The 17,960-nt window shown below is 38.9% G+C and overlaps 1 protein-coding gene across 5 annotated transcripts in view; it reads right to left on the bottom strand.

Moving 5' to 3' along the window:
* The window catches only part of TRMT11 (tRNA methyltransferase 11 homolog), an 81,926-nt gene that overhangs the window by 62,442 nt on the left and 1,524 nt on the right, over positions 1–17,960 (bottom strand). For all 5 annotated transcript variants that reach the window (XR_011697138.1, XM_071549018.1, XM_071549016.1 and 2 more), the window contains exons 2-11: positions 15,098–15,163; positions 14,306–14,379; positions 12,958–13,039; positions 12,769–12,861; positions 11,591–11,725; positions 8,669–8,825; positions 3,904–3,984; positions 3,108–3,272; positions 1,668–1,740; positions 807–938 (exon numbers count right to left, since the gene is read on the bottom strand). Coding sequence is in view for 4 of the 5 variants with exons in the window: in XM_071549016.1 (XP_071405117.1) it covers positions 807–938; positions 1,668–1,740; positions 3,108–3,272; positions 3,904–3,984; positions 8,669–8,825; positions 11,591–11,725; positions 12,769–12,861; positions 12,958–13,039; positions 14,306–14,379; positions 15,098–15,163 (1,058 nt within the window). In the remaining variant the exon portion in view is untranslated. The remainder of the gene's footprint in view (positions 1–806; positions 939–1,667; positions 1,741–3,107; positions 3,273–3,903; positions 3,985–8,668; positions 8,826–11,590; positions 11,726–12,768; positions 12,862–12,957; positions 13,040–14,305; positions 14,380–15,097; positions 15,164–17,960) is intronic.

Raw genomic sequence — 17,960 nt, 5'->3', positions numbered from 1 at the left:
CAGGGACAACCTCTACTTTATTCATCAGTATAGTATGACTGTACACATAAACATATGACATTGCAGAAACTACCTTCAGAACATATCCATATCTGGAAGATACTTTGAAACAGCTACAGTACACCAACTTCTCACTTTATAGTCAAACGGTTTTTAAACAAAACAAAACCCCAAAACAAACAAACAAAAAACCAACCTCAAACCTTATCTAAGAGATGCTGAAGGAAGGTATGCAAACAGCTGTCTTTCTTTTTAAACTCAGTTCTGATCCCAGGCTGCACTACTGAGCAGACAGGACCTGCAGTCTCTGCTGGCCTCTCTTGTTCTTAACAGGGCTGCTCCTATATGCTTCCTGTCTCTCACTGCCACCTCTTGGTCACTTGACTTTTATTTCTCGGAAGAAAGCTAAATTAGTAGAGCCAAACTCCAAAGAACAAGAATGTTTTTTGAAGGACCTTGTCATCTTTATCAGTGACCATCTCTATCAACTCCTCTAGCAGAAACACATATTAATGTGTACCTTGAAAATCTAACTTTCTAAGCTCAAACCTTAACTCATTGGATGCACATTTGCAATGACACACAAAGGCTTTTCCTGTTTGGTAATAGTCAGGAATTATACCTGTTCAAAAACCTTATTTCAAAATCTGGTTTTCCTCATAGAAAGTTTTAAAATGCAAAGTCTGGGAACTACTCTTAAGTGCTGGTACTATGGAAGCTGCAGTTGTGCTATGCCCCAAAAGAAAAACAGTGAGAATACAGCATCCATTCTGACACCCAACATAACAGAAATGAACAATACATACTCAGGCTTGTATATTGGCAGCCAGTACACTAATCTTCCTCCCATCACCAGATATTCCGCCGCAAACTTCAAGAGGTCAAAAAAGATGTCACTTAGATGATAATTGGATGAAACAAAGATGTGATTTTCTGTGCTAAACAAAAAACATACAAGTGTAAACAAACATAAAAGAACAGGTAAAACGCACATTTTTTTTTATAGTTATAACTAAAAAAAATCCCAAACCCCAAAAGCACTATCTGAGATTTGCAAAACTACCTGGGACAATCCAGGAATATACTTCTACTGTGAGGAATACGACTTCCCAAGTTCCCCTAGCTGGATCTTCAGACTATCATCTTTAGTACTTGTGGAAGTCAAAGTATCACAGGTATGCTGGGAATAGTTGTTTTGTACAGCATCTTTCTTAACAATTTAGAGTAAAAGGCAGAAGACAAGAAGGCCAAGCAGTGAAGAAGCCATGTGTTACCTCTGAAGAGAAAGGAGCAGTGGAAATCCAAAAGAGAAGAGGTTAGAGTAAAATAGAGTTATTCCATTTTAGACTGATTTTGCAGTCTGCAGGGACTGAAGGGGATTGTCTGAGAATAGGAAACACATGGCAATGGTGGCTCACAGAGGTGAGAAATAGGATTCAAAATCTGAACACATGCAAACGAAGCAGAGAGAATAAGATCAAGAAGCTTTCAAGAAGTGCCATACTGGTTTTTCAAACAGAGCAAAAAGGGGTTTTCTTCCTTAATTATAATTGCTACCATTTTTTTAGCTGCTGATGGCCAGCCAAGAAGTAATAAAGGTTCTGAAACTGTGACTGGGTTTCCATTAAGACATCTACATTGTACTACAGATGAGACAGCTTACCTACCTTTTTTCAACTGACTTAACTGTATCCTTTTGTGAACCCGTTCTGCGAGTAGCTTCTCTGATACCATACGGTGCTAGACAAAGCAAATGCAGAATACAGACATGAGAACCTCACCACTTGCCCAAGTAACACACAATTACACCATACATACACAACAATGCACAAACTGGGGCTTATACAAACAAAAAAGAAAAGCTTTTACAAAGTAAAAATCAGTAAGGGAACTTTCTTCAGGATCTATTAGAAGTTTATTACTCTGAAAGAGTACTTTAAAACTGTTTCAAAGAAAGCTCTTCAGCTGGAAGAGCTTCTAGCAGTCTACATGTTCACTACACTACAAAGGACAATGCTTTTCTGTTTTGTTCATTAAAGATACTCCTTAGACTTCCAACATGTGACAAATAATCCCATCCTCTTTTGTTTGATAGACACAAACATGTCCCCTTACAGCACTTACTAACCTTTTTCAAAATGAAATTAAATGTATTTGAATTTCTTGACAACATATTAAACAAATGGTAAATCTCACACATAGGAACCAGAGATAACTTTTTCTCATAAATTTTTGTACCTTTCTCATAGCATACTTGACTTTCAAGTTCAAAACACCTGGTTTTGTGAGACTTGTTTCAGCATCATGGAAGCACCAATATAACCACTGCAGAAATTATGTTACACTCAGTTCTAAGTCCGTATTAATATTTTACACTGTTGCCAAACAGGCCAAATAAAAATTAGCAAGCAATCCATGAAAGCAAGCCACACTCCCTGTTCTTAGTTAATATGAATATATCATTATAAGAGTCAGCACTAGAGATCAGAAATTGCTGTATCAAGGTCTTTCATTCATTCCCCTAGTTTCTATTCTCTCTCATACATGACAAATGGCATTTAGCACATAGGTTTCTAAAAGAATGGAGGATCCTTTCAAACTGGTAGTGCTTTTAGTAGTTAAGTGTATTGGAAACACAATAAAATTTCTCTTTGGAAGCATTACAGTAAGCATTTAACGTAAGTCTCCAGAAGACCATCAGAGCTGCATGGCAGACTTCCATGTACTGCAGGTAAGTCCTAACAGCTACATGGACCATATTGATAAGAAGTCTCTGAGCATCAGTAGTTACACTTTTACTGAATGAGATGACTTCAGAGAATGATTTTCAGCCATATTGATTTCTGCTGGCAAGCGTAATATTCGTTCCATGGAAGAAAGCGTTACTGTCAACTTTGTTACACATTTATAACTATCTTTAAATAAATGCTGAGATGTCAAATGCAGATCCAATTTCCATAATGCTGCTCTCAATAATCATCTTTCGTAAGATGGAAACTGCAGATCTGAGCACTCATCCAGATGTCAAATCAACATACATAGGCACAGACAAAGACAATAATCTTTTAGTCACTGTCATCAGGCTACAAAAGCAGTAACAAACTTACGATCCGTAATGATTGCATCAAACAGCATCCCTTTTCGCCATACTGGTCTTGAAGAATCAGCAACCAGTGCGTCGAGGTAGTATTTCTCTAAACCATACTGTCGGAGATTAGCTCTAATATTTTCATCTGGCCCTCTCCACTTCTGGTTCTTTCTGCTTGCCTTGCCTGGGAGGGGAGAGGGAGCAGAGTGGGGGAAAAAAAAGGACACTCAACAAGAAGCTATTATATAAGAAAAGCTTTCATATACTCTGCCATTTAATTTGAAGGAAATTAAATGTCACTACAAAAAAACCTGTCAACAGTACTTGCAGTAAACTTCACAAATAGTAAGGAATAATGAAAATACACAAGAAAAGTTCTGCTGCACTACAGGTGCATAGGGTGTCCCAGAACACATTTATAAAAATTTTTTTTTAAGATGTTCTCTCTGGCCATCAGTCACAATCCCATCCACTAGGTCAGATATAATTTGCACTGTATATTTTCAGATAAGTAAGAACGAGATTAGATTTCCCAGGTTAGGTTACAAGAAGCTTCCCACATCACAGGTTAAGAAAGCACACAGCTGTAGTAATTGTTATTTGGAACTTTGATTTGATTTTTATTCCTTTTTTTAAATATTTCCTGTTTGAAAATAGTATCTTACCTGTGATACTTGTAAATTGGTGAATAAAAATAAGCATGACCAAATAAATCCTAAAAACATTAAGGTTACTTTAAAATTGACTAAGTATCATCTGCTGCCATCAGTATTCTTAAACTCCAGACAGCAAGATTTCAGAAATACGTAACATACCTAATCCATGGATTGTGTTGTAATCTATATCAGTACCACACACATATGCTCCAAAGTGAGCTGAGGAGATTAGAAGGCCACCTATACAGGGGAGAAAAGAGGAAAAGTATAAACTTCTGTCCTAAATGTTACTTGTGTTGGGATTTTTTCCTCAGGAACTTCAGAAGTTTACAACAGTAGCACACTAGACCCAAAGCCAGACCCAAGAACAAAAGAAACTTAAAAAAAGAAGAATTAAAACTACCAACCAGTTAGAAATACTATGCAACGATAATGAGAGATAATAACAGGTAAGTCTCTTGTCTGCTATACCTGATTTTCCTGATCTTGCTATGCCCTATGTCACTTCTCTCTGGAGACCATTCTTAGGAGTTTATTTATGGTTTTCTGTATTTCAAGGCAGGAAGATACCTTAACCATTACATGCACCAAAACTTTTGATACTACTTTGCACAGAAAAGGATTTCAAATTGTAGACAATTTGAAAAATCATCACCAAACAAATGACAGTTCTACTGTGTCTGTTCTCAATGTCAGCCTCCTTAACTGTGCCTGAAATCAAACATGTTGTATAATGTGGCCATTCCCTGAGTAAGAAAGAATGGTCAAGAGCCTTGCAAATGTAAATATGAATAATGCAAACAGCAACATCAAAAAAGTTTCTCTAATTACTTTGCAGTATGAAAACAATATACAAATGCCTTTTGCTGTGAGTATGCTGCCTACTTTGTCAGTAGTTTTACCAGCTTTATCATTCTGCAATACAACTAATTTTTTTAATCACTATGATTGTGATCGGCTTTCCTAATTAAAAAAAAAAACAAAACAAAAAAGTATGTTTGATTTCCTCTTGCAACTGGACAATAGTTGAGCAGACCACCGAAATTAATAAATGGCATTATCTCTTTAACAGCTTCCAAATGAGACTGCAGAAGATTACCAAAAACCTGTGTGGTCAAGTTATTAATTAGGAGGTATGCAGCTAACAGAATAGTTTAAAACAGAACAGTGACTGAATACAAGGCTATGAATCCACACTACCGATGTCCACAGTCCTGCTAAAATAAAGGGGATGATTGCTGCAGGATGAAGAGTTGGACAAGCACAAGGAACAATGTGCAAGCTGGCTAGGCGGGTGACACCAGTTCTCCCATTCACCAGGAGTGTGGAGAGAATTATCTCAGGTGGCTGCACTACCCTGAGCCCCCCACTCTGCACCAACGCATCCCTAACATGTCCTGTGTGCACATGCTAAAGATCCCATCCCAGGGTTCTAGAAAACTGCTACACCATATGGTAACAAACTTGACCAAAACTGAATGTAAGCGAGAAAGAAAAGAAGTCTAAAAATTCCTCTGCTTTTTCTTGTGAAGTGGATCAGGGTAAAGCAAGGTTACTCACCCCAGAGGAGTCACCCATTTCCCTTCTTGGCTGCAATCCCTCAGAAGAGATGGGCAGTACCTCCAGAGGGTCACGATAAATTTAGCTAGCCCTGACCCCAAGTATGGCATACCACCCAGTCCTATAAAAAAAGTAAGAAGAAAGTACTTTGCCCATCTAAGAATGCTTTTAATCATAGGCAAAAAAAAAGTTAGGAAAACATGAACTTAGAGCTTTTAATAAATCTCAGCTGGTATGAGTTCAATTGTGTTCACACAGAAGGTGCATGAATACTCAAATACTCTAATATGGCCAGCCCTTTGATCTACTATATGAAACAGATGCTAACGGGGTTCATCAGAGAATCATGGTATCCCCTGATGACTACTAGCAGAACAATGGTGGCAGAGAACTTCATGCCTTTCTATCATATGCTATTCCCCCATCTCTTCAGCACACACCAGGTCTGGTCATAGCACTGTCCTCCAGGATGTCAAAGGAAAAAATTCCTGTAATTTGCAACTACACAGTATCACAAACTGGTAAAGAGATAGTAGGAACAAATATCTTCCAAAGGTACAATCAACAAGGTTACTGAGATAACCTGAACAGAGAAATCACAAAATATTCAGGTAGAAGACTTGATTTATTCTTCCAGAAACCTCCAGGCTTCTTTCTGCTCAACACTGAGGAAAGAATATCTAAACAGTTTAAGGAAGTTAAAAACAATCCTGGTCATTCCAGTTTTGCTCTACATTAAGAAAGGAAATCAAGCGTCTTAATAGCCTGGTCAAAGAGCACTTCATATTCCAAGAACAAACACCAATTTTCCACTCTTACTTACACTACCATGGAAGGCTTGTGATTTGAATTATGCAGCAAAAACCAGTTTGTTTCCAATAAGCAAGCACCATTTTACAAGGTCATTCTGATTTGGCACTATTTACCTTTTCATAGTAAAACAGGAAGAAACCAAGCCAGGTAATAAAGTTGCACAAGTAAGGAAATCTGAACTGCAGTTTCAAAATGCTCCTCAAATCCTGAACATATGTTCTTTCTAAACCCATCAGCTCAAAAGCACTGCATCACTCTCAGCTCTAAACCACCTCCCAGAAACACCAGTGACAGGGTACTGTGGCACTGACAATCCTGAAAATCTTCTAAAGGTCCTCAAGAGACAATCGAAATTCCTGGGGTTTACACTCCAGAAGTAGATGCAAAAGCCACAGCTGTTTAATCATAAATACACTTTACTGACAAATGCCATGGCATCCAGTACCTCCAATGTCCCTATGGACCTTTAATCTCTAGCCTTTTATTACAGACATTCAGTGCAAAAGAATGAAAAAGAAGAGGTAATTCAAACCACTAGGCAATTTGTGGTGAATTTTGTATATTTGTATTGTATTTGCTACCTTTTGAACTGAAAAGTGATTTAACATTTATCTTGAATTTCTATAGCTTTGCCATTTCTATGTGACTTTTCTTCCTCTCTTTACCCTTCCTGTTTTCCTTCAATTTTCACTCCCAAGAGAATGAATGGTCTCAGAGATTTTTTTTTTATTTAGCAGATTTTTGTAAGAAATGAAAAGCCACAGACACCAAAATGCAACAAACTGCTCAGAGATAAGCAGAAGAATTTTGTGAACCTTTCCAAGAAAGACAAGCACAAGGAAGAGGTGAAAATTTCCAAAGACATTATGATGTACGAAAAAAATCAGATCATATATGAACAAAAATATCAGACAAATACATAGAGTTCACTGAAACCTTGTGTTTCTGAAAATATTATATCCCTAGTGTGTTTTCTATGGTACAGAGAAAATACAAGCTCATACTAGTGACCATGTAGTGTGGCCTCTCTTCCTAACTTCCCTGCAGTGATTTCTGCAGAGAACAATCTTCATCCTCCCATTAATGTAAGTATTTTTAATACTATGCATCTCACACACGGTCATCTAAATCAAAGTTCAGCAAGTTCAGTATGAGTCAGCAGTGCCCTGGCAGCCAGGAGGCACAACAGTGTCCGGGGCGACATCAGGCACAGCATCACCAGCCAGTCGAGGGAGGGGATTGTCCCGCTCTGCTCTGGGGCTGCTTCACCTTGAATATTGTGTGCAGTTTTGGGTATCAAAATACAGGAAAGATATTAAGCTATTAGAGAGTGTCCAAAGGAGGGCTACAAAGATGATGAAGGGCCTTGAGGGGAAGCTGTATGAGCAGTGGCTGAAGTCACTTGGGCTGTTCAGCCTGGAGAAGAGGAGACTGAGGGGAGACCTCATTGCAGTTATAACTGTTATAGAAGCGAAGGGGCAGCACTGATTTCTTCTCTCTGGTGGCCAGTGACAGGACCTGAGGGAATGGTCTGAAGCTGTTATCAGGGGAAGTTTAGGTTGGATATTAGGAAAAGGTTCTTCACCAAAGGAGTGGTTGGGCACTAGAACAGGCTCCCCAAGGAAGCAGTCACAGCACCAAGCCTGACAGAGTTCAAGAAGCATTTGGACAATGCTCTCAGGTACAGGATGTAATTCTTGGCCATCCTGTGCAGGGCCAGGAGTTGGACTGCCATGACCCTTGTGGCTCCCTTCCAACTCAGGATGTTCTACTATTCTATTCTATGATTCTAAAATCCAGGTAAAAAACACATCCTTCGCTATGTTTTTGAAAAAATTACTATAGGTAGCTTAACACAATATACTCTGGTATGATTTTATGGCACAACCTGAAACAACAGATCAGCTATTTGACCTACTAAACAGCTGAGTTTCCCTGAGACAAAACGTACTTCTATGCCATGGAGAGATATGTGGAATAAAAGCTCCCCCTACTGGATAAACTAAGAGAAGTTCAGCTGGGGGTAGACACATGGTATGAGCAATATTATCCTCAAGACAGGATGTGAAGGCACAACAAACTGATCGCTATAGAATGCTATGACCTAACTATTGCTATTGTTTCAGTTCTATGCCTACAAGTGCCCTCAGCACTCCAAATAGCCAGCTCTAAAATGCTCCTCTTTGTAACATCCTGACAGTGACTGCAGGGAGTGCTTTAGCCAAATTTCAGTTCTTGGTGACTTTGGATTTTAAGCAGTCCATGACACATATGAACTAGTGTTTAAGCTGTTACATAAAATAAAACAGTGAAGATGGATATTTTAGAAGTGCAAAATAAACTGTTTACATCTTTGGAAGTTGGTCTCCTTCCTCCAAAATCCCTTCCAAGTCAACAAAACACTCATTTATTTTATAAATCACCATTTTGACTTTGGTATCATCTCAAATATCAGCTTAGCACCATAAGGTACTGCACCAGGTAAAAGCATGGTGCAAGTAGTAACACAATCTTCCAGTTCTTCCACTAGCTGAAAAAAAATAATATATACCTGTTCCAACAAATGGATCATACACAACATCATTGGGTTTTACTCTCCCATGGTTCGCCATAATGAAAGACAGGCAGGCATCCATGCTTGTATTTCCAATAAAGTGTCTCTTCTTTACACTGTAGGATTCAATGAGTTCTCTTTGGCCATCTGAAATCTGTTGAAACATTTAAAATCCCTGTTATGTCTTAGACACAAGATATAAGCAGACAGGCTAACAGATGTGCTTAAGTGACACCATCCAAAACCACATAACTTTATTTTGTAACACATCACCTTGCTTTCTGATGTATGAAAATATGATGGACTTCTTTCCAAGCAACAGATACCTTGGTCAACAACTAGATAAATTCTTCAAGACACACGTTAAAAATATACAAACATTTTAGACAGAAACTTCTGAAGAAATAACAATTATAGCAACTTTACTATTATTCTGAGTATCAGAAAAAACATTCCTGGCAATTCAGAGTTAAAAGAGTTTCAAAATTGTACAGAAATGCACGTTAACACATGCATGCACATACACACACACGCATAAGGTCATACAGAATTTCCTTCTTCGCTAGCATTTCTGTCACGCTCAAAATCTAAATTTAGGATAGCGCTGACAGATCAGAATTAAATGGAAAAGAAAACAAAGACCAAATGTCAGTATTTTTACATCAGACTTCCAAAATATGTTGAAGAGGACCAAAGCAATCTGCAAGAAAACAACGCTCCTCCAACGCTATCCTCCACTTTTGGTCAGCATCAGTCTTACTGGGTAGACAAAATACACTTGCCTATTTTTTTCAGGTTGGTTTACTCAACACTTCAGGAATCCAGCACAGATGGGACAACAGCTGCAATGTTTTACAGTATTGCCACAACCCAGGGTGCTTGCACATGAATCACAGGCATGGAGAACATTCACATCCTAACAGATCACTTGAACGTCTAACTTCCCTGTACACAACCTGTACAACCTCAGCAGTGGTTCTTCCTCTTTACAGCTGCCCTTAACCCAGGACACTGCTGGCACACATTCCCATCAGTGGCTTGCGTCATTCTGGAAGATGTCCTTTGCGGAGTCACTTTTTCCTCACAAAACCATAAAAGACCAGATCAAATTTCCTCAGGACAATCTAATAATATGGCAGGTTAGGAGTGCAAACAGCCAACAGGCAAGAAGGTTTATTGTTAAGACCTGAGAAGGCAGGTTCCAGACAGTTTCTGTAAGTGGTTCCTGCAGTAGACCCTGCACTGCCGGTGTCTCCTTGGGCAGGTACCTGTGGGCCAGACCCGCTGATGTCCAAAGCCTCAAGGATCAGTCTGCCCCTTTCTGTGGAGGTTCTTGGCAGGGTCTCTTGAAGCACTTACAGAATGCTCCAGTGGGGCTGATGCAGCTCAGCAGGGCCACAAGCCATCTATAGTTCTGTGTATCTTTCTGCATGTCTGAAACACACAGCTGGTGCTTTCAGCTGCAGCTGATTCCACAATAATATACTACCACAGCTGTGCAGTCTCACAGCTGTGTTGAGTTCTCTCAGTGGAGGGCAAGATAAGGTGTGTTCCCAGATACAACTTCATTTTTTCCACCTCTAAATTGCTCAAAAAACTCACTGTGGTAGTTTTAGCTAGGCCTCAAATTAGCAGGCTCAGAGAATCTACGTAGATTAGGAGAGACAGGTATCACCCGATTTAAGCAACCAAAGAAATATTTCATACCACATGATGCAAACCTGAGATATGAATACAGGAGCAGGAGGTGTTCTCTCTGTTCCATCATGGCCAAAGTGGAGGCAAGACACGCAGCTGCTGTCTTGCTGTGTGGGCCCTGCTGCTGCCATAGCTACTTGCATTTTGTTTTAGTTTCAGGGAAGTAGAAACATTCTATTGTTATACTTTATGTTTCTTGCTGGGTGTCTTTTGGGGTGTTTATAGATCTAGAGTGATAGGATCTCTTTCTGATGGGGAGTGGGGAGTTTCTGTTATATTGTAGTTTCTCTTAATTTTCTCTTTTCTGTATAAATACATATAATTAGGTTGGGTTTAAACCAGTTCTGAGTTTCTAGGTTTTTTCCTTTCTCCATTTTCTCGGCAGAGGGAGGAAGGCTTTGACTCTGTATTGGGCAGTTGGCATTTTGCCAGCTCAACCCAAGACACTCACTTTTTCCTAGTCACAGTAAGGACTTCCAAGACTTGCACCAGTGTATTATGCAGTGACAGATTCAGACATTATTATATTGTCTGCTTCTATTAAAAGTCAATGTGTTTTTTTATATTTAAATTGAAGTATGCTTTCCTGAAAATACAAGCTTGTAAGAACTTGTAGTGGTTTAACCTAGGCCTCAAATTAGCAGGCTCAGAGAATCTATGTGGATTGAGAGACAGCTATCACCTGACTGGGTAACCAAGGAAATATTTCATACCAGATGATGCAAACTTAAGATATGTGGGCAGCAGTGGGAGGTGTTAGGTCAGTTCCACCATGGAGTACAGAGAAAACCCGCTGCAGCTGTTCTCTTCTGTTAGGCCCTGCTCCTGCTGCCTACATTGTATTTTGTTTTAGTTTCGGGGAAGTAGAAACATTTTGTTGTTACTCTTTCCGTTTCTTGCTATGTGTCTCAGAGTACTTGCAGATCTAGTGTAATAGACTTTGCTTTGTATTAACTGGGGAGTGGGAGGTTATTTCTTGATATACTATACATAACTTGTGTAAGTGTGTGCTATATTGTAGTTTTCTCTTAATTTTCTCTTTTCTGTATAAATACACGTAGTTAGTTTCAGCATAAACCTGCTTTGAGGGTTTTTTTCCCTCTCTCCCTCTTCTTTTTCCCTTAGCTGGTTGGGGGGGAGGAACACGTTTCCTCTGTCTTGGACACTTGGCGTTTTGGCAGCTCAACCCAAGACAGAACTGAAGCAAGCATACTCACGCACCCATCTACCAAAATACAGATGAAAGGGCTCTTCTGGAACGTTATTTGGGTTCATTCCATAATCTTCCAAAATCCAGAAGATGTGTTCTGGATTCTTTAAATTTACTTTTCCTTTGAATGGCAGAAATTCAAGGGCCTATATCATAAAGAAAACCAGAATTCAAAACAAGAAACGGGGTCAATTTTTTAAACAGGCACCGCCCTCTCAATAAAAAACCAAAAAACCATATAAACCAAAAAAATAAAAACCACCACAGGATTTCACTTGTGATAAATGACAGATTACAATTAAAAAGTACATTCTCAATTTTATCTGGATTTTTGAAATACCTTTCTTGTAAATAAAAATACCTCAAATGATAAAAGGTTAGAAATCAGAAACCATAACCCTTTTTGATAACTGAAGAGAACATAGGTTTAGAGGTAATGAACTGTGCATATTAATTATGCAATTTTCAAGTTATAAAAACAAAACAGATGATGAACAATGGGATGTAAATTTTCAGTGATGTGCAGCTACACATTTACATATTCAGCACTATTTCATGTAAACAAAAACTGAACAACCAGAAAAGAGTAGCTACTACCAATACATATAATTTCAGCCTCTGTAAATGAAGTGAACAGAATAAAAAGCTGGTAAAATAGAATGTGGTAGACCAAAAATTAACAGTAATTTAGAAAAATTTCCTAATTAAAATACTGATACAGTTAGGAGGAGAGCACAAGTGCAGACAAGAGCATAAGGATGGAACTGGAGATCAGTACACAAACCACAGCTTGCAACTGAACTCACTTGTTCCATATTCCGCAACAATAAAAGCCTAATAGGGAGATCAAGCAACAGATTTTCCAAAAGTCTAGTACCTAACTCTAGCCTCATAGTTTTGGGCAATAAGCTTCAGGTGTTCCAGAACAGTGGGCTGAAATCAATGGTGGTATTTGTTTGGCTTTGTATATACCTCATATGGTCTGTTTGGAGAAATAAACAAAAAAAAAAGTCATGAATTTCGAGGGAATTTTAATTCAGACATAAATATCTCATTTAGACTTGGTAAGACATAAGCCAGAAACTTAAGATCTTCAGGAAACCCAAACTTAAATACTTTGACAGCATGGAATAGGAACAACATGAACAGATTAAACTAAACATCAAAGAATTCTTAATGCTCTACTTACATCAATCTTTTTTATTTTCTGTGCTTGGGTCAGTGTTTTATTAAATGTATGAATATGTACTTTGTAAGTAGAGTCTGCCTGTAGATAAGGAAGCTGAAAAAAAAAGGCACAGACACTTTCATTAGTACAGATGTAGTGCTATTCAGTGGGATTAAGGAAGAGTATTATCCAGATTCTTTATATGCTTACCATCTTGTCCATTGGATAGTTCTTCAAAGATGTATAGAGCTCCCCTGCAGATGTTCCATGACCCCACAGTTCAAATATGGACCTGAAATTACAAGTTTTTGCGAGTGCAGTCACACGGGGCAGGGAAATGCCTTACAGACGCTTATTCCTTTTAACCTTCTTGGCCAATTTATTTAGTCTTTACTTCATGAAGTATTAAAGTATTTATTATTAATAAATGTTTTAATTTTTCTTCTTAATAAGGACACATGAATTTTTAACCCTACAATGATAATTCAATGATGCTATTTTTTTTTGTTTAGTAACATACACTAAAAACTTCAGAGCTTCTGATACTGACTAGCAGTGCCATGGAGATGTGCCAGTAATCTTCTTCTAAAGCTAACTGTGTCTTCCCACAACCAGTGCTAGGCCAGAAAAATAAACCGTGGGCTAGCTATGCTTTCTATATAAAATAAGGATACATTAGCAGAGCATGGCATACAGAACATCTGCCAGTTGCTTTGTCATATTTTACTTCCTTAGTTGCCTACAGCTGCTTTTTGAAGTGCAATACAGTTGATCTGTTGGAAACACACTGTCATTAAGGACAGTTTTGTACACAGGGGGTTCCTTCAGGTAAGAGTGGACAGCCCAAGTCATTGGAGGTAAAACTGAATACCTGACACAAAAAGCTCTCAACAGGGACTATGCAATGCTCTGCAGCGGGGCCCAAACCAACTTTGAAGAACACAGCACAGACATCACAAAATTAGTATGGTTGGGGAGATACACCACACCTATGCTGCTTCTCATGCTGCACCACACCTCCACAGTCTCTCACAAGCCTCACTGGAAAGCATGTTACTCAGACACCTCTAAAAAGGACCAGCTGGAACAATCACTCTCTGGCACATTCCTATGCTCTTGAATTTTCTAGAAGGATCTCTCCTGCAGAGACCTGGGCTGAGGGTTCATATGCCAGCACAGAGGGAGGGTAACCCAACCTTTCCCTTCCAAACTTCATTTTGTTTTTACTTATCACTGGGTTTCTCTTTTAATTCCATACATATCTGAAAACAAGCCGCTAACTAAACTTTATTCAAGGTGAATAAAACATCAGTGAGTACTGCCTCTGGAGTGAACAACACTATTTTAAGACCCTGACTTGATCACACACTAAGTAAAGAGGATGGGCACGCTACATAATCAATCCTACAGGAATCTTTTAAGCTCCAGTAACATCTTCTCAATTCTAGAGGGAATCAGAGACTGTTTAAGACTCCATACAAAATCTGTATTTTCCACAATAAAAAAGAATAATATTCCACTACTTAAGTTATTATTTACAAGATTTTTCATCCCTTACTTTGCACATACTGTCCGTTTCATGAGTCCCCTTGCCATCTCTTCTGAAGGAATATTAAGAATCCAAAATGGAGACTGAAATAAAGAGAAGATAAGTGCTATAAATACCTAGCTGGGAGATGTCACATGAATTATACAACTACACAATCCTGTTCTATAAAAGTAGAACATGCATGCTGAAGATTAAAAAAGAAATAAATCTGTTAAATTAATCACACAGAGAACACAAAGATAAAACATTTAATTTGAGGCAAAACTGTTTATTTGGCTTGAATGTCTGAGAAATTTCATTATGTATTTCATTCTTCCACCATATCTTTGACTTGGGAAAAAACTATTTGTTTGTCTTTTGCTGAATTATTCATCCTCTGAAGACTGAGAACACCTCCTCATGCTAAATCCCAGTAACATTCTCTGACTAGGACTGAGACCAAAATCATACAGCTTCCTAGCCACACTCTCCCAGATACTTTGTCTCATTGGTTTAGAGGCAAACATCAAACCCAAACTGCTGCTGAGTGTTTACCCGGCTTGGGTACTCTGAAAACAAAGGAGAGCCGCCCAGCAGATGGCACTGCCTCTTTACATGAAGACATCCTGGGGTGAATTTTGTGTGTCTTGTTTTAAGTTCCTAGTCTTTAGAGAAACTGAGAATTCCCCATTTTTGAAAGATTCCTGATTTTCCTAAGAAACCTGAAAATGTATTCAGCTACCCACAGTTAACAAAAATACTGTAAAGAACATACTTGCATACCATACACATACTCAGGTAAAGTATTTGGTCTTCACTTACATTTACACGAATTTCCTGCTCACCACTGAATTTTCCACCACAAAGGGAGAGTAATGACGTTAATTCCTAAAGTGAAAATATAAAGGTGAAGCTTTACAATCATTAACAAATGTTTTAAAGAAAGAAAGGGAAAAAAGAGAAAAAAGGGCAGCATAACATAAATTCTAATGCAGATGGTGAGGATTATGAGCAAAATTCTAGAGACAGCAAGAAAAAACAGAACGGAATTTACTACCAACTTTACTGTGGGAACCAACAGTGAAACACTCAAGAGTAGTTGTGTGGATAGGGCAAAGGTTCAAACGTGTATTCAGCTTGTATGTACTGTTCATGAGCTGCAAAAAAATTTTACTTTCCTGATAAAAAAGCAGCTTTCTCAGAGTTCAGTGGTGACATCATGAGCTACAATTAGGCAAATTTCAGTAATCAAATTCCACCACTTCACCTTTTCTCCTTCATCAAAATCTTTACTGTTCAATCTTGCACTCTCACAATATTCCTCTTACAATATTATTCTCTCTTTTCTTAAAATACGGCTCTGACTAGTTCACATAAAAATGATATTTCACTAGTACTGACCCAGGGCCAGGACCAGCACAGAGCATCAATTCCTTTTCTCTTTACCTCTCTGCTTTAGAATTATCTCAACAGTTTCCTTCTGTAGGTGTCTTTTCTAAATCAAAAGACTGGAAAATGAACACATAAAAGAGCAAATCTCCAAGCAACAAGATAATAAGTAGTATCTGAAAAAAAGAAAAAAACCAACCCACTAAAAAGGCTTTAAAACTCAAATCAGATATAAACACCAGAGATGTTTCTCGCGCAGCCCCAACACTAGAAATTACATGCTGCAGTCTCCGAATGCTACTGGCAAAAGAACACGGAAGCAAAATTTTATACTGGCTTAGATTTCAACTGAGTGGGTAAATGAAAACAATGAAAACTCAACAGGACACTAGCACATGGTTTTAGTGGGACTCATTTCATGAGTGGGCGACCCCACTCATTTCCATCCTTCCATTTGCATAGAAAAGACATAATAAACACTGGGAAAAACAGAGGGATTGCTCCAGGAGAACATAACTTATGTTGTAACCATTTCACTGTATGGGCCCAAGACAGAAAAAGCACCTGAGATTCTATACATGAATTGGCAGCACTTCTGCATGCTGGTAGTATTATCTACAGGAAAGTGACAAGAATAAGAAGCAGAAAAACCCAGCCTGCACAGAAAGGCTGGGAGACACCAGCTACACATGCTACAGGTTGCTGTGATAAAGGAAGATAATCTGGTTTTGACGTCTATTATGGAGGAGATGACTGCATGAGGTTCAGATCACAGTGGTGCTCCAGATGGGAGGTTGGGAAGACCTGTCCAAGAGTAAAGACAAGGAAGCACTGGAACATATCTGCCTCAGGACATTGATAAGAAAATATCTGACACGCATCGATCTGTCCATTAGAGACAGGCTGTGCTGTAAAACAGGATGCCTGACCTTATTCCTCAATATCTGACTTAACCAGAAACAGATCCCTGACTATGGTGCATAGTTTATCAACTAAGAAATATGAAATACATAACTTTAGACACTGAACAACAAATGTGGACTTTGACAAACACCTTCAGCTGTGGCGATCCAGCACTACTGGAAATCAAAAAACCAGTCCCCTCATATTCCATATGCAGGTGTGGTACAGATGGAGATCAGGAAGATGATCTCGCTAAAAAATCTGTCCTTGCTTGTTTCATTCAGTTTTCAACAAATCAGGCCCCAAACACAGCTTATCACAGAGCCAAACACATGACTTAGCAGTCCCTAGAGCACAAGAAAAGCGAAATGGAACTGCTTTCTTCAGCAGCTACATCAACCAAGTGCCACTACAACCTTGGTGATAAAAGAAAATCTTTCTATGTTACATATACTTCATCTTTGTATTTCATCAGATGACCTTGCTTATAGAAAAACTGGGTTGACCATAACTAAATTCACATTCCACTTCCACAAATCAAATAGGAAAAAGTAATGCACAAAAGAAAACCTTAACGAAAACAAGGAAAATAATATTGTATAACATGAATAATGATGACCTACCAACTCTAACAAAATAACTCCGCATTTCAGCACTATTTTAAACAGTAACATACTATCCTGGATATTACTAGCTCTTTTAGATGGTGCCTGGAAGGGTCCCTAGGGTATCTAAACTTGTTAAGGTGTATAGCAACTCAATAAATTATCATGGGGAAAAAAATTAACACAAGTTAAAGTTATAAACAAGAGAGTTTTCTTACAAAAATGGGAACTGACAGTATGACAAACCAGGCACTAACCAAGGGCCCATCAAAAATACACTTGATAGGAGAAAACAGATTTAGCCACAAGGATTAAACTCTACACCCCAGATTTTGCAATCAACCATCACACACATGTGGGTGACAAGCAGACTGCAGCACTCCAGGCCTGCAGGACTCGCTCTCATCCCACCACAGACAGAAGCAGGTCTGCTCTCTCTGATGCCACAAGAGCCAGTGGGGCACAAAGCCTCCTGACTGCACAGACACACACACCCAGGGTCACAAGCCAAAGTAAAACAGCCCTCAGTGCCAGCAGTGCAAGGCCAGCCAGGGCCTCGGAGACCTCTGTGCAATCCTGGCCCATGCCACAGGTCCTTGGGCTTCAGGGAAGCACCATCCTCGCTGCCCTCAAACCTTCCTCCTGAAAATCATAGAATCATAGAACTGATTGAGTTGGAAAAGACCTCCGAGATCATCAAGTCCAACTCTTGGTCCAATTCCAGTCCATTTACCAGATCATGGCACTCAGTGCCACATCCAATCTCAGTTTAAAAACCTCCAGGGATG

Source organism: Pithys albifrons, chromosome 2 (genome assembly GCF_047495875.1).
Source record: "Pithys albifrons albifrons isolate INPA30051 chromosome 2, PitAlb_v1, whole genome shotgun sequence".
Taxonomy (NCBI): Eukaryota; Metazoa; Chordata; class Aves; order Passeriformes; family Thamnophilidae; genus Pithys; species Pithys albifrons.
This window is presented reverse-complemented; position numbering and strand designations above follow the sequence as displayed.